Source organism: Cherax quadricarinatus, chromosome 46 (genome assembly GCF_038502225.1).
Source record: "Cherax quadricarinatus isolate ZL_2023a chromosome 46, ASM3850222v1, whole genome shotgun sequence".
Taxonomy (NCBI): domain Eukaryota; kingdom Metazoa; phylum Arthropoda; class Malacostraca; order Decapoda; family Parastacidae; genus Cherax; species Cherax quadricarinatus.
This window is the reverse complement of record NC_091337.1, coordinates 26,569,493-26,590,862: the sequence shown is the minus strand read 5'-3', so window position 1 is coordinate 26,590,862 and position 21,370 is coordinate 26,569,493. Positions and strand designations below refer to the sequence as shown.

Here is a 21,370-nt window from a genome sequence, read left to right as displayed (position 1 = left end):
CTATGCAGTGAGCTCAATATCTGGTACCTGGATGACGGCACTCTGGCAGGTACTGAAGAGTCCCTGGTGGGGGACCTACAACTGGTGAAAACACAGGGAGAAGACTTGGGACTCTTCCTCAATCCCTCCAAGTGTGAAATCATGACAGTGAACCAGGAAATAATCAGTGCTGTGCGAAGAATCCTCCTGGAAGTCTCAACTACCACTCCGTCCAACAGTACCCTCTTGGGGGCACCGCTGGGTCACCAGGCCATCGACACTGTCCTCAGGGACAAATTGAATGACCTGATGCCCATGATGCTCTGTATCTCCTCACAAGGTGTCTCACTGTGCCAAGACTCACTTACTTCTTGAGGTGTGCACCCTCTTTTGACAACCTAACACTCAATGAATAAGACGCACACCTGAGATCAACTTTTAAGACGACACTGAACCTGTCACTAGAGGATGAGCAGTGTCCTCCTGAGTCGCTTGCCAGAAGTCATGCCCAGTTGCCGAGTTTTGTCGACGCCTCACTCGAGGGCACCAGCATGTTGTGCCCCAGGTTGAGTGAAACCTGCAGCGACTCCTACGATGACTGCTTCACTGTTCCAGAGGAGACTGTACCCTTTTACGTCTCAGCTCAGCCCAAGCGATGTCTCCTGTGTTGCAGTATCTGTCCAGACGCAGGAAAGCGTGCCTACCTAGAGGCCTGGTTACAGAGGGCAGCACCTGAGTGGCGCGAAATATGAACTAAGCTGGCAGACAGCATGGGCTGTCTGTGCAGACAGTACAGGATGTCAACAGATGAGGTAGGATGAGATAGGGTGAGGTAGGATGAGGTAGAGTGAGGTAGAGTGAGGAAGGATGAGGTAGGGTGAGGTAGGATTAGGTAGGGTGAGGTAGGATGAAGTAGGGTGAGGTAGAGTGAGGTAGGGTGAGGTAGGATTATGTAGGGTGAGGCAGGATGAGGTAGGATGAGGAAGGGTGAGTTAGGGTGTGGTAGGGTGAGGTATGGTGAGGTAGGATGAGGTAGGGTGAGGTAGGATGAGGTAGGGTGAGGTAGGATGAGGTAGGGTGAGGTAGGGTGAGGTAGGGTGAGGTAGGATGAGGTAGGGTGAGGCAGGATGAGGTAGGGTGAGGTAGGGTGATGTAGGATGAGGTAGGATGAGGTAGGATGAGGTAGGGTGAGGTAGGGTGAGGTAGGTTGAGGTAGGGTGAGGTAGGATTAGGTAGAATGAGGTAAGATGAGGTAGGGTGAGGTAGGGTGAGGTAGGGTGAGGTAGGATGAGGTAGGATGAGGAAGGGTGAGGTAGGGTGAGGTAGGATGAGGTAGGGTGAGGTAGGATGAGGTAGAATGAAGTAGGGTGAGGTAGGATGAGGAAGGATGAGGTAGGGTGAGGTAGTATGAGGTAGGATGAGGTAGGGTGAGGTAGGGTGAGATAGGGTGAGGTGTGATGAGGTAGGGTGAGGTAGGATGAGGTAGGATGAGGTAGGGTGAGGCAGGGTGAGGTAGGGTGATGAAGGATGAGGTAGGGTGAGGTAGGGTGAGGTAGGATGAGGTAGGGTGAGGTAGGATGAGGTAGGGTGAGGTAGGGTGATGTAGGGTGAGGTAGGATGAGGTAGGATGAGGTAGGGTGAGGTAGGGTGAGGTAGGGTGAGGTAGGGTGAGGTAGGATTAGGTAGGATGAGGTAAGATGAGGTAGGGTGAGGTAGGGTGAGGTAGGATGAGGTAGGGTGAGGTAGGGTGAGGTAGGGTGAGGTAGGATGAGGTAGGGTGAGGTAGGGTGAGGTAGGGTGAGGTAGGGTGTGGTAGGGTGAGGTAGGGTGAGGTAGGGTGTGGTAGGGTGAGGTAGGGTGAGGTAGGGTGTGGGCTCTATTTTTAGGGTTGTGTTGTTAGCGCCGTTATGTATAAAGTATGTATTTGTTGGAGTGGAGATTCTTGGTCATAACCGGTATCATAGTACCATCATATTATTCGTTTATACCTATATTATATATATATATATATATATATATATATATATATATATATATATATATATATATTATATATATATATATATATATATGTATTTATATATATATATATTATATATATATATATATATATATATATATTTTTTTTTTTTTTTTTTTTAATTATATATATAGGATGGGGTCCACCTCTGGTGTAAATTGTGGGACCCATAGCCTCGGAGAAGTGGATAAAAAGGCTTCAAGGAAGAATATTTGGATTTCTTCCTGAAGCCATTTGAATATTCCACTTCCCCTACCACCCCATCTTTTGAACTATTTTTTTTTTTTTTTTTACCAATAGGAATATTTTATTACATAATATGGCACAGAAGATTTAAGAGATACATTGTTGATATAAAGGTGGCATATACGGTACATGTTGTTACGTGTGTATCACCGATTATAAGGCGAAAATCTCATCCAGCTCCTCAGAGCTGGGGCGTGTGCCCAAAATGCAGCATGCATTACCCCTTTGAACAGCCGCACTGAGCCGCTGGAACAGAAAACTAGCTGCCCTGGGATCCCTAGTTACCCTGATGAGTCTTTTTCCCAACTCCTTAAGGAAATTAGATGCACTCTTTCCCCATGAGCCAAGGGTCTCTGAGCCTATGGGAACAAACATATAATGATGGGCAAGTTCTCCATATTTTCTAGACTTTTGGGACTCCCTAAAGCTGGCAGCTGCCCCTCCTTCCTCCCTGGTGTATTGGAGATAGGTATCAGCCAAGGTAGATGCACATGTATAGTCCCACACCACCTGCTTCCCATCTGTCCAGGCTTGAAGGGTGATACCATCTGGACGCTTCTGGCTGCCATCAGATCTGCATAGTTGGGGTGGCTCCCTTACTGCTGGGCATCCAGCTGTTGTGAGGCTCCTCTTGATAATGTTATTAACCTCCTCATGTCTTGCAATCTTTCCCTCGGATTTACGGCACACAAGACCATGGTACCCGAATCGGTCTGCTGCTTCACTGCCACAAATACACCTGTGTTCGGCGAGAATAGGGGCGGCAAGTCGAAGGGCAACACCGATGCGGATGGTCTGTGGGTCGAGGCGTGTGCCAAGGCTGGAGTTGGGAACAGCCAACAGAAAGTCCCCAGCATGAGGGGCTCTCACTGCCAGGAGGCGGGCTCTATCCTTCCCTGACACACTCTGAAGCATCGTTGAGGCTATATTTTCCACTATTGGACCATCCCAGTGCGATTGTTTGTAGTTGTTGGGGGGAGCAGGTCTGGTTTCTGAGCCCGTTAGATTATCCCAGATCATTGCTCCGTCAATGAATTTTTGGTCCTGGGCTCCAATCTTGTCCCTAAGATGTTCAGGGAGAATCGCTGCTACAAGCTCTCTGGATGCAATACACGAGGACAGAAAAGCAGGTAACGCAATCTGTGATGACTTGCGGACACCAATGCCTCCTAGTCTGACTGGAAGTGTAGCTTGGTTCCACTGCCCGTCTTCTAGAGTAAGGTTAAGTACTTTCGTAAAAATCTGCCTCAGAATACTGTCATATTCGTGCAGTATAGGGTTATCATATGAAGGTGCACATCTTAGGAAATATGTCAACCTGGGCAGACTCAAGCACTTTGTGAGAAGGTACAAGGCATCGTGGGTGTCCAGATTGCCTATTCGTTGTTCCATTCTCCTTAACTCTTCCAATTTCTTCCTGAGAATTGTGTCAATGGCATTGCTTCCCAGAGGTGCTCCTAGCAAGACACTATTTGTGGGGGCAATGACTGCTGCTCCTGGTAGTTTTGATCTCACTGCATTTATCACTTGTTGACTGACTGAGATGATTTCACATTTGGATGGATTCAGGATGAGACCCATTTCCTGTCCCCGTGTCATTACCTGTGTAAGGTCATGTAGGAGGGACTCCTTTGTACCTGCTAGTGTGCCATCATCTAGGAACCAGATGTTTAGCTCGCTGGTCAGTCTGACTGTGATTTCCCTAACTGCAATACAGAAGAGAAATGGTGCAAGAGGATCTCCTTGTTGGACACCCTCCGATGATGTGATTTCATGCTCTCCAAAGAGAAGCATTGATTCCTTGCTATAACCAGCTATATATATATACATACATATATATATATATATATATATATATATATATATATATATATATATATATATATATATATATATATATATATATATATATATATATATATATATATATATATATATATATATATATATGTATGTATATTAAGGTACCACCTCTAGAACTGTCATAGGGACCCTCATCCTCAGAGAAAAGAATAAATTTGCTTCAGGGAAAACTCAAGGTTTTTCCTGAAGCTGTTTGAGAATTTTCTCCTACCACCCCCTATATTTCAAGTATGTTTTATTTAAAGACAAAAATACATTGGCCAAACATTCACAAAAATACAACAGAAAGCAAAACAACATAGGTAACTCAGAGCTACATCTCGAATACTTCGTCCAGCTCCCTTGCAGTGGGCCGTGTGCCCAGAATGCTGCAGGCATTTCCTCTCTGGATCACAACACTGAGTCTCTAAAAGAGAAAGCTGGTCACCCTGTGGTCCTTGGTTTCTATGATGAGCTTTTCACCCAGCTCTTTGAGGAACTTTAGAGCACACTTGCCTCATGCTCTAAGGGTCTCCGACCCTTTTAGAATGAAGTTATAGCATGGGGGAAGGTCTTCATATTTTCGGATCTTCTGGGTCTCCCTGTGGCTGGCAGCTCCACCCCCTTCCACTACGGAGTATGGCAAGTAGGTGTCTGCCAATGTGGCAGCACAGGTGTAGTCCCAGGCAATCTGCTTTCCATCCTTCCAAGGTGGCATAGTGGCTCCATCAGGACTCTTTTGACTTCCATCAGACCTCTGTACTTGGGGTTCCCATTGAGCTGGGCAACTGGCTGTGGCGAGGCATCTCTTTATGATGTCATTGACCTCCTCATGTTGGCATACTTCCTTTCTGCTGTGTGACACACAAGACCATGAAGTCCGAATTGATCAGCTGTCGCCCTGCCGCAATTACACCTATGTTCTGTGAGGATGGGGGCGGCTAGGCGAAGAGCAACACCAATCCGAATGGCCTGTGGGTCGAAACGGGTGCCCAGGGAGGAATTGGGAACAGCTAACACGAAATCTCCTGAGTGTGGTGCCTTCACTGCCAGAAGACGAGCTTTGTCCTTTCCTGAAGCATTGGAGAGCATTGTGTTGGAGATTTTTTCCATGATCGGTTTATCCCAGTGGGACTGTTTGTGCTGTTTGGGAGGAGCTGGTCTACTGGAGGAGTCTGTAAGGGTGTCCCACCGAATCGCTGCTTCAGTAAACCTGGGGTCTTGAGCTCCTACCATGTCTCTCAAGCGTTCGGGTACTATCTTCTTGGCTAATGCACCTGAAGCCAAACTCGAAGACAGAAAAGCAGGTAAAGCAACATGCGTTGCTTTACGCACCCCTATACCTCCCAGTCGCACTGGGAGGGTTGCCTGATCCCATTGCTCATCCTCTAGTGACAGGTTTAGTGCCTTCTTAAAAGTTGATCTCAGGTGTGCGTCATATTCATCGAGTGTTGGGTTGTCAAAAGAGGGTGCACACCTCAAGAAGTAAGTGAGTCTTGGCACAGTGAGACACCTTGTGAGGAGATACAGAGCATCATGGGCATCAAGATCGCTTATTCTCTCCTCCATTCTCATCAGGTCATTCAATTTGTCCCTGAGGACAGTGTCGATGACCTGGTGACCCAGCGGTGCCCCCAAGAGGGTACTGTTGGACAGAGTGGTAGTTGAGACTTCCAGGAGGATTCTTCGCACAGCATTGATTATTTCCTGGTTCACTGTGATGATTTCACACTTGGAGGGATTGAGGATGAGTCCCAAGTCTTCTCCCTGTGTTTTCACCAGTTGTAGGTCCCCCACCAGGGACTCTTCAGCACCTGCCAGAGTGCCGTCATCCAGGTACCAGATATTGAGGTCACTGCATAGGTTGGAAATTAGTTCTCCTACTGCCAAGCAGAAGAGAAGTGGAGCGAGTGGGTCACCCTGCTGAACACCCTCTGATGATTGAATTTCATGTTCTCCAAACAAAAGAATTGAGGGTTTGCTGTAGCAGGCTGAAATGAAGGGAAAAAGACTGGGGAACCGATCCCAAACAGCTGGCAAAACAGCATCTCTCTTCACCATATTAAAGGCATTTCTAAAATCAAGTTTGACTATGGCCTTGTCTTCTGGTAGGTCCCTGATGTAGGCCCTTGCGGCATGAGCTGCAGCTTCACTGCCTTGAGAGACCCAAAAGCCCAGTTGGTGTGGCTGGAGTAAAGTGGCAGCTTCTAGGCGAATGTTTCTCACTGCTGCTTTGGCAATGAGACGGCGAAGAGTGTTTCCAACTGCAATGGGTCTGATTCCCCCATCCCTCTTCTTCAAAGCACATAGTGAGGCTCCAAAAAAGAAAGGTTTAATTTCTTCTGGGATTCGCCCAGCCAGGCAATTGTTGACGAAAGTTGTTAACTCGGTGAGAAGAATTGATGCAGATTCACCGAGTACTGGATTTACCATCTCTTTGAGGTGCTGAGGTCGAATTCCAGTGTAACCTCCTGCAGATCCTGCTGGAAATGACACGATCGCCTTATAGACTTCCGATTCTGGCAAAATTAATTGTTCAATGATGGGGTCTTCCTCAGGGTTGTCGTTGATGGCTATGGTGTCCCTGGTTGGATGCTTGTCTCTTAGTGCTTGGGCCGTGGTCTCATCCTTGGGGGCTACAGTGTCATCACTTGTAATTATTCTTATTGCTCCCACTGTGTTACCTTCTTCTATTTTTTTGCTAACCTGTGCGCAAATTTTCTCATTTTCAGTGGGACTTTTCTTGGGTCTACCTCTTTGATTTTTGCGATGATGGGGCAGAGGGACACAGTTGTCCGTTCTTGGGTAGTTGCGCACCGCCTTGATAAATGACGTGGATAGCAGTTTGCCTCGTCTTTCAGGAACTGCAAGACAGACATTGCCGAACAAGAGTAGGTTGCGCCATGCTTGGATGGTGCCTCGGGCTTCTAAGTTGGTGGAACCTCCATTCACCCGCTTAAGAAGGTCTGTGAATTTCCCTGCTGCATATGGGCGAGCTGCTTTAGGGATGTGGGATAGTGTAGTGCTAGCAGTGGATTTGAATGCCAACAGAAGGTTATCGCAAGTGACGAGGTTGCCATTGGAATTGTTATCTGCCTGTGGAGGCTGTGGGCTGCTCTCTGCTGGGGGCATATGTGATCCTGCACACCCATTGTGTGCACGAATGCGGCCATCCCTGTTGCGTGCTCGAAACTCTCCACACACCTGACATGTGCCTCTTCTTTCATTGTTTGGTGCATTGTTTCCCTGGCTTTGTGGCTAGCTGGCTTCATCATCTGCCATACCTCAGACTATGTGGTAAGCCCAGGCTGAAGGGAAAATGGCGCATGGCACATACTGCATGTAGTTCATGGTGTTGGTGGGCGGTGGAAGAAAGGGAGGAGTGAAAGATGTGTGATGAGGCGGAGTAGGGCACTCACTCCCTCCCAGGACAAGTCACTATACACCACAATGCTCTGTGCACCTGTTACTATACACCACTATGCTCTGTGCACAGCCCCCACTATCAACGACACACTGTTATATACTACAGGTGCTATGCGCATGCCATGCACATACTATGCACTGTACACTATAGACTCTATACACTATGCACAAGGTGAACAAACACTCCATTGTTGTAACACGAGCACACGGTGTATGCGCGCCTGTTTGGGAAGGGGGGGGGGCAGTTTTACCCCTCAACCTCCGCCTCCTCCTCCTCCATGAGGCCTTCCCTCACCGACCTCTCCTACCCATAGGTGACCGTTATGTTCCCTCACTGAATTCACATACACAGAACTTTTCTTGATTCTGAAGGAAGAGACGAAATGCGGAGTCTTCTGGCCCTTTCCAACACGACCAGCAGATATTCACACACCAGCCTGTTGATGATAATCCTGGTAGGTGTTCTTGATTCGACGATATTGTGCCAAAATCACAGAGCGGGTTGCCCACAGCCTCTCTCTGGCAGAGGTGCCAGATATATATATATATATATATATATATATATATATATATATATATATATATATATATATATATATATATATATATATATATATATATATATATACATTATGTACTATTCGATTTGACCAGTATATGTATTTTGTGCATCGTTTCAAATAAAATATAAATAAAATAATTTATAATAATAACCGTAAGAATAACCTAATTCTATACAATAATACTGAAATTAATAACATAATTACGTAACAATGTGAACATTGCGTGGGTTCACTAAGAGTTTGTTCGGTGATTATAAATTGTTATATAATCTCAGGCGCCCACCTGGCAGTACTTCAACTTATATATGACTAATATTGAGATCTTGTGACCAATTGCCTAAAGGAGTTGTTTTCAATTATAGTAAGAAAATATATTTCATTAAATAATATAGTGTTAAAAGCATATACAGAGCAGAGCATGGTACCACAAATGTAAAATGACAGGTATTGACTACATGCACACACTGAACTATCCATTTCATCTATCATTGACCTCTTCGCTTTCGGGCCGGGAGGTTGTGCTGCACCTTAGCTCCTGCATTCGTCACACACCCTTGGTGGAGAGCGGACGTTGGCTGTTGTGCTTATGTCTGTTGGTAGCACTGCGAGATTTTCTCAAGATGGCGCAGGCTGTCAGGAGACGTGTCAACACTGTGTGCATAGAAGTGCTGAAAGGTGCGGTGTATAACACAAATGCATCTGTTCTACTGCCTGCTATCTTACGAGATACATATGGAATCAACAATGAAGATCTGTACGGCATTGCATTAAACAGCTCAACGAGAATATTCGTGAAATTCGTGACGACTGTGACGTATGACAAGATGGTGGATCAGTACCAGGATGTGTGCATGACGGTTAACCCTGGTTTGGAAGTGAGAATGAGGGACGTGTATAAGTACTATACTAGGGTAAAAATACAGAATGTCCCCTTTGAGGCGGATGAAGAAGACATCAACGCGTCGTTTGAGGAATATGGAGTGATACATCAAGCAACGATTGGACAATGGTCAGATGGTACGTATGCGGGACTGCGTGAGGGATCTTTCACTCTCAAAATCTCCTTGCGGCGATCCATACCTTCATTTGTGGCTTTGAGTGATTTTAAAACTCAGGTATATGTCACATATGCCGTGCAAAGGAGAACCTGTCGATTTGTGGTGCATTTGAACATGTGGCTGCACAGTGTCCACGACGTTCGTCGACCGGGACACAGGGAGCAGGGACAGGAGGGGAAAAGGAAAGAGCGGTGATGTCCCAGTCTACAGGAGAACATATTCGGGCACGTAGGACTTGGAGTGAGATTGTGGATGACAATCCAGAGGAGTGTGCTACGTTACCGGAGGTAACACAGGACGTTGAGAAAATATGTATGGAGGAAGAGGTGGAACAAGTGGATTTGGGTAGTGAAGTGTCGGCTGCCATAAATAATGTTATACAGGAATTTTTGGATGATCAGCATGAAGCTGGAATGCTGAATATAGGCTTGCATGAGTAACATATGAATCAGGAAGGGGTACATGAGGGAGGCAATGTGAGTAGGAGGGATGGGCAAACACAAGGGCTTTGTGAAACTGTAGTTGAAATACACAAGGAAGGCAGTCCGAAAGAAATGATCACTGTTGCGGCTTCACGAATGAGGGAGGCAGTTGCCTCGGACAGTGATGATATTCTTACACCTGCACAATGTTCGGGTAAAAAACAAACAGTGGATGTGGCTAGGAAAGTCAGGGGGGAGGGGGTAAGGGGAAGGAGAAAGATGTGACTAGGAACGGGCATAGTGAAAAGAATACTGATCAAAAACGTAAAGAAACACATGGTAAGAGATCGATTGGTAAGACCCCGTTAGCATTTTTAAGTGTTTAACATTGAATATAAATGGCCTCAGGGCCGAAGTGAAGAGGAGGATGTTCAGTGCCTTTTTTAAGGCGATATGGGGTACAGGTCATCCTTTTATAAGAACATAATTTTAAGTTAGGTCGGGATTTATTAGTTGACGGGTACAAAGTTTATGCTGGGTATACAGGTAAACTCAAGGGAGGTGCTGCAGTTTTAATAGCGGAGACCAGTCCATTTCAAATGTTACACTGGGAAGAAGGGGGGGATGGGAGACTAGTAAGAGTGGATGGTACATGGGGTGGGGTTCCTGTGTCTTTAGTAAGTGTTTATATGCCTGCAGACAGCAATAGGCGCATAAAGGAAGATTTTGTGAGGGATGTTCTTATTTATCATATGCGAGGGCTTCCTATACATACATTATTTGGGGGGGGGATTGGAATTGTGTGATCCGTAGGAAGGATGTGGAGCCGAGAGGAGCCGGGTGTGTGTTGGGGGTCCTTCGGGATGTATTAGGGGGAGTCGGATTAGTAGATGTAATGAGTGGGGAAGGGTGGGTGGTGGAGCATACTTTTGTGAGGAGTGGATATGCAGCACGTTTCGATCGCATTTATGTCTCTCCTGGGATATAAGTTAATAATATCGAAACTCTAAATGTAGTATTCTCGGATCATAGAGGGGTGGTTGTGGACGTGGGTTGGGGTGAGTTGCCGAAACGTTTTATGAGTTATTGGAAGCTAAATGTGAGCTTGTTAGAGTATATGGAAGGTGGACTTAGTTTTGCGGAATGGTGGAAAAATGAATGGAATAAAGGCAAGCTGGGAGGTGATATATTACTGTGGCGGGAGCAATGTGCTAAACCAGGAATCCGTAGTTTTTATATGAGGAAAGGAAGGGAGGTTGGACAATGGAAATATGGATTTCAAAGGTATTTGGAGGGACAGTTAAAACAGTGTTATGTAGATAGTAATGGAGTTTATCCAGTATTGGAGACTGAAGGTATGAAGACCCAATTGCTGGAGATGCAGAATGCAAGGTTTGATGGTGAAAGATTAAGGGGTGGGTTGGAGGATGTTTTATGGGGTGATAAACCATCAGCTTGCATTCTGCGGCGATTAAAGATCCGGTAAAATATAATGAATATGTTAAAGTTAGAAGTACATCAGGACGTGGGTGGGTACACGGTGGGACAGCGGTTAGTACTGACTGAAGGTATGAGTGGTTTTGCGGATAAATGCTTTGAGATATATATGAGAGGGGGTAATGCGAAGAAGAGGGACTTGCATATTATGGAGGAAGGGATAACACGAACCATGGAATCAGATGACAGGGCGGAGATAGAGGGACCGATAAGAGAAGACGAAGTGTTGGAGGCGTTACAGGGGATGAGTGTAAGGAAGACGCCAGGGATTGATGGCATTCCAAATGATTTTTATTTAAGTAACTGGGAGGTCTTGAAGGAATGCATGATGCGTTTATTGAATGAAATGAAGGTAAAGGAATACATGGGCATGACGCAACGAACAGGGGTTGTCATGATTCCGAAGGGGGAAGTGCAGAATAGCATCCTGGATTATAGAGGTTTATCTTTAATGTGTGGAGATTATAAATTGTTTGCAAGGGTTTTAAGTAATAGGTTACGTAGTGTTATTGGGAGGGTTATAGATAAGGGACAAATGGGTGCGCCGGGGCGGTAATGATTAGTGGACATGGGAGGATAAAGGACTATATAGATGATAGGAGGAAGAGTGGAGGGGGTGTACTTGCATTGGATTGGAAGGCTGCTTATGATTGTGTAGAGTGAGAGACGTTATGGATGATAATGAGGCGCATGGGTTTTGGCGAGGAAATTGTCCGATGGGCCGAAACATTATACAAAGGCGCAGTATTACAGGTGCAAATCAATGGACGTGTGGGGAAGGCAGTTAGTATGGGTAGGGGACTGAGACAGGGATGTCCCATGTCTCAAATCCTATTTGCATGTCTGCAAGATCCTCTATATAGGATGATTAATGTTGGGGTGAGTGAAGGGGGAATACGACAGCGGGGAGCTCCTGGTATAGTTGGGTGTGCTGATGATACGACGGTTTTAGTTGGGGGAGAGGAGGGATTAAGAAATGTAGATCGCATCGTTGAGATATTTAGTAGGGCAACAGGAATGTGTCTTAATGGAGTGAAGTCTAAATTATTAGAGGTTGGTTCATGGGTAGGAGGGAACTTGGGACAAAAGTATAGTTGGCAGGTAGTAGATCAAATTAAAGTCTGTGAGGTATTATACAGACAGGAAGTGCAGGAAGCTAGAGATGCCAATTCTGTAAGGGTTGTGCAAGGAGTATTAAAGAGACTAGGGGGAATACGGTCGAGTGGGCTGACGATCCATCAGAGGGTCATAGTTACAAATACACTCATTTATCCTAAATTGTGGCATGTGGCAGTGGTTTACCCGTTGATAAAGAATGATGTAAGGTTGGTTCAAAAGAAGGTAATGCGTTTTATTTGGGGATATGGTTATCATTGGCTTAAGCAGACAGTTGTGACAACATCATTTGGGAGGGGTGGATTAGGATTAATTCCCCTGTGTAGTAGATTGAAAAGCATGTATGTGAAACATAGTTATATACGGTTGGGTGGGGATCAGGATGTAAGGGTGAGTGAGGTTATGGATGATGTGAGGCAGTGGTGTGTGGGGGGGTAGGGAATTGGAGGAGTGTATGTGTATGTTGAGGTATTTATTGAGGGTTAGCATACCGGGAAAAGTGTTAGTGCGAGTTTTGGGAAGGACTGTGAGGGGAAATGAGGTGATGGAGAAGGAGAGTGTCTTTCCTTTATATAATTGGGCAGGTATCTGGGAAGCGTTTCGTAAGTTACGTTTAAAGTGAAGGGCGCGGGAAACTATGTATAGGTTTTTACAAGGGATATTACCCACTAAAGTACGTTTGTATCAGATGAGAGTTGTGCAGTGCACATGTGTCTTGTGCGGGGAAGCGGAGACTGAATATCATGTGGTGTATTTTTGTGAGGGTATCGCAAGGGTACGTCTATGGTGTCGTAGGGTCTTAGATATGTTAGGAGGAAGGCCGTTAATGTTGTTGAAAGCTTTGAGTTTGGATATAGAGGGAGTGAGTGATAGCGTGAGAAGGGCGGTCATGTATTTAGTTGTGGATTATATTACTACATCGTGGGCTATGAGGGAGGTGGAGGGGGAAGTGCGAATAAGGGTTTTAACAGGGCATTTTTATAAAACAAAATGTAGGAATGAGGTCGTGTATGGACGAAGGTGGGATATAGATTTTCCAGTTCCGTATATGGTATTGAATGTGAGAAAGTTGCGCGAATTGATGGTGTAATGGATGGATAGGATTGATCTTTGCAATAGGGGGGGAGGGGGGAGGGGGAAAAGTGTATATCTGGCATAAATTTTTTATCGAATACTCTTTTGATAGGGCAAAGCTTTAATTGTTGATATTTTCTAACATGGTGGTCACGGGGCAGCGAGGAGGCTTATCAAATCGGTTAGGTATTTTTATATTATTATGTTGAGCAAGTATGATAATCTTGTAAATATACTTTTAAATCATATATCTTGTGATATTATGTGTCAACTTATTATATATGGGTATACGTATAAAGTGAGTGCGTATATATTTTCAAGTGGAATGTTATCATGTCTGTTGGCATTCTTAACTATTGAAGGTTTCTCTTTTTTTTTTAAGTCATAAAACTATGTCCTTCAGTTTCAATTAAGTAAATTATTATTATAATGTATGGATTATAATGGTTATAATGTATGTATTTTACTTAAGTGTATGAGTGTATGAGTGTACTTTGTAATTAGCAGATGAAAAGGGGTTTGGGGATTTCTGTATAATGGTATTATACATCTACCTGTGGAGTGACGTGTATTTAAATGCCTATTAAAGCATATTGATAGATGTATTGTTTAAAATTGTATACATTTTTATTTGGAATCGATGTAATGGGACAGTTTGTACAGGAGATGAGAAATTTTTTGTTTGTGACAGCGCAGAGTTAAATGTGGTGAGTTTTTTTTTTTTTTTTAACTATTGTAGTGTAGATAATTAAATGAACGATGGTGAGTTGTTGTACAATATGGTGAAATGGTGTTAAAGGGGGGGGGTAGCTTTACTGTTTGAGTTTTTACTGATTGCAGTTATTCAGTGTGTATATTGTAATTAGCAGATGGGAAGGAGTAAGAGGATTGTTTTTATTTTGTATTAATTACACAGTTTTATATTGTTTTAATGGAATTATGTTTAATGGCATAATACATCTGTAAGTTGAGTGAAGTGTATATATTAGACATATTGCTGAATATTACATTGTTTTTGATTGTTGTCAAGTCTAACATTGTATAAACTTGTATTTAGCATAAGTGTTCAGGGATGAACTGTACAGGTGATGAGGGAAATTTTGTGTAAGGGCGAAGTAAAACGTACAGTGTGTTTAGATAATGAAGAATTTATATTGGCTGTGTATGATCCGATACTGTAAACTTTTATTTATTTACTGTATTGTATGTTTTAAATAAAATAAAAAAAGAATTCATCTATCTAAAAAACACAAAAGAATAGACACAATTATTCTAAATTAATGTAACTGCAGACACATCATTAGTGCCGAATTTGACATGTGTAATCAGAGGCAACACCAATTGTGTCGTATGGAAGGTCAAGTTAATGATCAAGAAGTGTTATTTACAGATAATAAAACTCTTGATCAATCCCTTTGCTATACTAAAATGAAAGTGAGTTATTAAAAATATGTGGATGATTTTTAAGTCTTCCTTGAACTTCGTTAATGTTAATTTTATTATATTTCAGAGTCCCTGAGACTGTACCCGCCAGCGGTCTTCGGTAGTCGCGTCTGCAACAAAACTTACAAGTACGTATTACACTTACCCCCCCTCCCCCCCAAAAAAAAAGGAAATGAAATTTTATATAGCTAACAAATGATTATTTTAAGTTGAAGCTTTTCTTCCTAAGTGTTTCTATTTCAAGTTTATATTTTCTTCCTAAATGTTTCTATTTCAAGTTTATATTTTCTTCCTATTTCAAGTTTATATTTTCTTCCTAAATGTTTCTAGGTCATGTTTATACTTTCTACACAGACAAAGTTAAGGCCAAGTCATGTTAATGGTACTAGGTAACATAAAATTGCAAAATGACAAGTGAATATCTTATTTTGAGGTAGTTGAGGCATAAAAAAAGAATAATTTTTAAAGCTGCGACAGTTTTATTCGCCTAGAAAGTTCACGGTGCACATTTGGGTTGCATGACACTAAGTCTTAGAAAATGTAAGACTTAGAAAACAGGGACTGTTATTTCTCTTTGAATAAGCTGCTGTTCAAAGTATAGGAGAATTTTAAGATAATATAACAATATTTAAGATCTTAGTGGCAAAGGCACGAACACTGTGAACATATCTGGATACTGAGACATCACCAGACTCGTCGGGGCAAGTTATGGCTGCCATTTTGAAAATGGCGTTGTCTGTTTATCATAAATTCATGCAGGTACTCTACTGGGAAAGATTGCATGTTAATAATAGATGTTATTTGGCTTATAGGTGTGCAGAAGGGCTAGGGAATGTGAAATCAAATATTTTTCTGATAACATAAGAACACTGCAGCAGCCCTACTGGCCCATGCGAGGCAGGTTCAATTCTCCTACCCGCTTAAACCAACGCCCTAACCTAGTCAGGTCAGGCGTTGATGACATATTCAGTTGCTTGGATAATATTATGTCAGATAATGGGAAATGACATCAGGAAGGGCAGGAGACAAGAGCTGCTTGATAAGTACAGGTCAGCCATAGAAGTAGTCAGGTCTAAGGGAGGGGTCCCAATCATATGTAGCATCTTGCCTAGAAGGGAAGTGGGCAATGAATGGATGTCTAGGGCAACTGGTATAAATTGCTGGCTAGACAGGTACTGTAAGATATTTGCAATCCCATTCGTTGATAACTGGGGCAAATTTTATGGTGAACTTGATATGTGTGCAAGGGATGGGGTACATCACTCACGGGCTGGACTGGTTGCATTAACCAACTTGATTGAGGGGGATCATTGATGACTTGTCTAGGACTTAAAATTGATAGATTATAGAAGTATGGGTGTTTGTCTGAAACAATCAAGCTTCAGTACAAGGGTTGAAAACAGCAGATATTACCAGGATTCCTCAAGGATATGTTTAATAGACATTATTCAAAATAATATTGCTAGTAATGGTAAAGCATTTGATCAACAAACAAAGAGAGAGAGTAGAGGGCAGAGAATGACTAGCTCCCTTAAGGTTTACTATACAAACAGCAGGAGTCTAAGAAATAAGATAGCTAAGTTTACTTGCAAGTGCAGGTAATATAGATATTATTGTTATAACGAAGACCTGGCTAAAACTGAAAGATTGAGAAATGCCTTCTGAATGCCACATACAAGGCTATAAACTATTCCACACTGATACAGTCAACAGGAAGGGTAAACAAACCATACCACGGGCGGGATTGAACCCGCGGTCAGAGAGTCTCAAAACTCCAGTGGTCACAGTGGTACCTATATAACCTTCCTATGGTGTAGAAATATACCTAGTTGGACGAATCTTATTGTGGCTAGCTGGTCCAGTGGCTAACGCGACGGTCCGGAGTTTTGAGACTCTCTGACCGCGGGTTCAATCCCGCCCGTGGTATGGTTTGTTTGCAATCGTGTCATTACGATTTCGTGAGTAACAGGAAAGGTGGTGGAGCGGCGTTGTGTGTCAAAGATAATTTAAATTTTTGTATTAGACAAGATGTAAGATTAGAAGCATCGGGCACAAAATCTCTTTGGCTACAGTTTCTCGAGGATAGTGACAAATTAATTTAGGGAGTGACACACTTAATTTAGGGAGTGCAGTAAGCTGCTATGGGATGAAATTCATAGTGTCTATATATGACAATGTTGTGTTAATGGGAGATTTTATCTTTAGACAAATTGAATGAAACAATACGACAAGAAATCTTGAGTCTAATTTGAGGTGAATGATGAGCTTGGGGAAGTGATCACAAATCACTTAGTTTCAATAAATCATGGAATTACTTAAATACTGCAATCAAGTCTCCATCCCAGACTTCCGCTTGGCAGATTTCACGGGACTGAGAAATTAACTGGGTGGGCTAAAGTGGAGCGACCTGACTATGGGTCAGGTAGGTGGTGTTGGTTGCCAAGATGACGTTTTTCAGAGCATAGTTGTAGCTGCCCAGACAACTTTCGTTCCGAGTAGGGAAATTAGATAATCCAGAAATGATCCCAAATAGATAAACAATAGATTAAAACACCTCATTGGTCAAAAGAGAGGCATATATAGGAGTATCAAAAGAGGGGATGGGCAGTTAAGAAATCAATATATTCAATTAAAGAGAGATATAAAAAAAAGGAATAAGAAAACGAAAAAGGGATTATGAGGCTAAAGTCGCAAGGAATAAGAAAAGGAAAAAGGGATTATGAGGCTAAAGTCGCAAGGGATTCGAAGACTAACCCCACAGTGTTCTTGCAGGTATACAGAAGTAAGATTAGGGACAAGATAAATGTTGGACAGGAAAATAACCGTGCAGCATGTAAACTACATAATGAAGAGCTTAATATTACTGATTGCAAAAAGGATTTAGGAGTTCTAGTTAGCAGTAATCTGAAACCAAGACAACAATGCATTAGTGTTCGCAATAAAGCTAACAGAATCCTTGGCTTCATATCAAGAAGTATAAATAATATAAGTCCTCAGGTTGTTCTTCAACTCTATATATCTTTGATTAGGCTTCATTTAGATTATGCTGCTCAGTTCTGGTCACCGCATTACAGAATGGATATAATTGCACTGGAAAATGTACAAAGGAGGATGAAAAAGTTGATCCCATGTATCAGAAATCTTCCCTATGAGAATAGACTGAAGAGTCCTGAATCTGCACTCTTTAGCACGGCGTAGAATTAGGTGTATTTGCGGCAGGGCAACAGCTGATCAATTCGGACATCATGGTCTTATGTGTCACACAACAGAAGGGAAGTATGCCAGACATAAGGAGGTCAATGACATCATGAAGAGAAGCCTCGCCACAGCCCGTTGCCCAGCTCAACGGGAACCCCAAGTGCAAAGGTCTGACGGAAGTCAAAAGCGTCCTGATGGAGCCACTATGCTACCCTGGAAGGATGGAAAGCAGACACCTACTTGCCATACTCCGTAGCTGAAGGGGGTGGAACTGCCAGCCACGGGGAGACCCAGAATATCTGCAAATATGAAGACCTTCCCCCTTGCTATAACTTCAAGCCAATAGGGTTGGAGACCCTTGGAGCATGGGGCAAGTGTGCTCTAAAGTTCCTCAAAGAGCTGGGTGAAAAGCTCATCATAGAAACCAACGGCCACAGGGCGGCCAGCTTCCTCTTTCAGAGACTCAGTGTTGTAATCCAGAGAGGAAATGCCTGCAGCATTCTGGGCGCGCGGCCCACCGCCGAGGAGCTGGGCGAAGTATTCGATATGTAGCTCTGAGTTGTTATCCAGGTTGTTTTACTTTCTATTGTATTTTTGTGAATGTTTTGTCAATGTATTTTGTCTTTAAATAAAATATATATTAAATATAGGAGGCGGTAGGAGAAAATTCTCGATCAGCTTCAGGGAGAACCTTGAGTTTTCCCTGAAGCAAGTTTATTCTTTTCTCTGAGGATGAGGGTCCCCAGGACAGTTCTAGAGGTGGTACCTCCCTATATACATACATATATATATATATATATATATATATATATATATATATATATATATATATATATATATATATATATATATATATATATATATATATATATATATATATATATAAATATATATATATATATATATATATATATATATATATATATATATATATATATATATATATATATATATATATAATATACGTAAGCACACACTATGACACATTTATTAGAAAACGTTTCGGTCCTGGGACCTTGATCACTTCTAACATACAGAGATAGAAAGACATTATATATATAGGCGGAGAGTGATGTGTGAGTGACGCATGGTGACCTGAAGAATGTCATGTTGGGATGAGGATGGGTTGACGATGAAACCATATGACTCCTGTGTTGTTGGGCTGGTGGTGCTTAAGTATCATGTATGCCAATGTTTTTGAAATTTTGTAGTTTCCAGTGTTACGTTCTATGGTGTCGGTTACCTGGAGGTTACCTGGAGGTTATTCCGGGGATCAACGCCCCCGCGGCCCGGTCCATGACCAGGCCTCCCACGGTGGCGATTAACACGGTGAGGGCGATTAGTGAGGCTTCTAGGCACCGTCGGCGTCTGAGGTCTGGTTCGGTGAGAACGAGTTGTGCCTTATTCCAATTCATCAAATGTCCCGTGGAGTCTCTGTGGAGGACACAGGCGTACCTTACATCGTCTCTGTTAGAAACATTTCGATGCTCATTCAGGCGGACTGCAAGATCTCTGCCTGTCTCGCCTACATATGTTTTGGGACATAATCCACAGGGGATAGTGTAGACGCCTGCTGTAGAAGTTAGAGGTGTGGAGCTGCGTTTCGTGGTGAGGTCTTTGATAGATGATGTGTTTATGGTGGAAACGTTGATGTTACTCATAGCAAGTGTCCGGCGAGTATTCGTGGCAACATCACCACATGGGAGCACTGTGAACTGCTTAGGGGGCTGTTTCTATCTCTGTATGCTAGAAGTGATCAAGGTCCCAGAACCGAAACGTTTTCTAATAAATGTGTCATAGTGTTTGCTTACGTGTCTTTTTAAACCAACTTGTCGGTATTTATTACTTATGTTAACAGAATACCTGGCACTAAAGTGGTTCTGCGTCCTGGAGACTTGGTGACCATCCCATTCTGGAGTTTACACCACGATCCTCGCTACTGGCCTGAACCTGAGGTGTTTCTTCCAGACCGCTTCTTACCAGAGAACAAGACCAATATTACAAGCTTCACTCACATGCCCTTCGGAATGGGTCCTAGAAACTGTATAGGTAGGTATAGTAGCCTAATTTTATTTGGAGAAGTTTATTTTTATTAATAATGATATTCAATAGCGATTATAATATAAAGTCCTTCCAATACATCAATTTGCTGGTTTTTTTTTGACTTTGAATTATTTATCATTTAGGTATGCGGTTTGCCTTGATGAAGGTTAAGGTGGCACTCGCTAAGCTGCTGTTGAAAGCAGAAATACACCTGAGGAGCGGCCACGAGGAGCCAAAACTGGAACGTTCTCCCTTCCTACTGAGACCAGGAGGGCTCCATCTTGTGGTTTCTCCACTCACAGCCAAAACAAATAAACAATGAACTAAGCTCATCAGTGTTGTAAAAAATAAGATACGGAAGACCAAATAGATTATTGAATTAAAGTTGGAAGGACTTAAAAAAAACATTCTTTCACGAATACAGAAATAAGATTAGAGAAAATATAACCAAAAGGATTATATCTCTGTTATTCTTGTGTAAACATCATATCTAATGTACAAGAGTAAACATTGCTTCTTCATATGAAAGTTCAGTAGTTAATTCAGATAGACCTGTGGATTATACTGAAGTAGTACTAGTAATAAACAGTAAAACACCTCCAATGACCTCCAGCCCTACAACACCTCTCATGACCTCCAGCCCTGCAACACCTCTCATGACCTCCAGCCCTATAACACCTCTCATGACCTCCAGCCCTACAACACCTCTCATGACCTCCAGCCCTACAACACCTCTCATGACCTCCAGCCCTACAACACCTCTCATGACCTCCAGCCCTACAACACCTCTCATGACCTCCAGCCCTACAACACCTCTCATGACCTCCAGCCCTACAACACCTCTCGTGACCTCCAGCCCTACAACACCTCTCGTGACCTCCAGCCCTACAACACCTCTCATGACCTCCAGCCTTACAACACCTCTCATGACCTCCAGCCTTACAACACCTCTCATAACCTCCAGCCCTACAACACCTCTTATGACCTCCAGCCCTACAACACCTCTCATGACCTCCAGCCCTACAACACCTCTCATGACCTCCAGCCTTACAACACCTCTCATAACCTCCAGCCTTACAACACCTCTCATGACCTCCAGCCTTGCAACACCTCTCATGACCTCCAGCCTTACAACACCTCTCATAACCTCCAGCCCTACAACACCTCTTATGACCTCCAGCCTTACAACACCTCTCATAACCTCCAGCCCTTCAACACTTCTCATAACCTCCAACCCTACAACACCTCTCATAACCTCCAGCCCTTCAACACTTCTCATAACCTCCAACCCTACAACACTTCTTATGACCTCCAGCCCTACAACACCTCTTATGACCTCCAGCCTTACAACACCTCTCATAACCTCCAGCCCTTCAACACTTCTCATAACCTCCAACCCTACAACACCTCTTATGACCTCCAGCCCTACAACACCTCTCATGA

The 21,370-nt window shown here is 43.2% G+C and overlaps 1 protein-coding gene across 1 annotated transcript in view; it reads left to right on the top strand.

Moving 5' to 3' along the window:
* The window catches only part of LOC128696634 (cytochrome P450 9e2), an 88,526-nt gene extending 68,277 nt beyond the window's left edge, over window positions 1–20,249 (top strand). The window contains exons 5-7 of the mRNA XM_070094411.1: window positions 14,754–14,814; window positions 19,743–19,933; window positions 20,071–20,249. Coding sequence (XP_069950512.1) covers window positions 14,754–14,814; window positions 19,743–19,933; window positions 20,071–20,249 — 431 coding nt within the window. The remainder of the gene's footprint in view (window positions 1–14,753; window positions 14,815–19,742; window positions 19,934–20,070) is intronic.
* The last annotated feature ends 1,121 nt before the right edge of the window (window positions 20,250–21,370 follow it).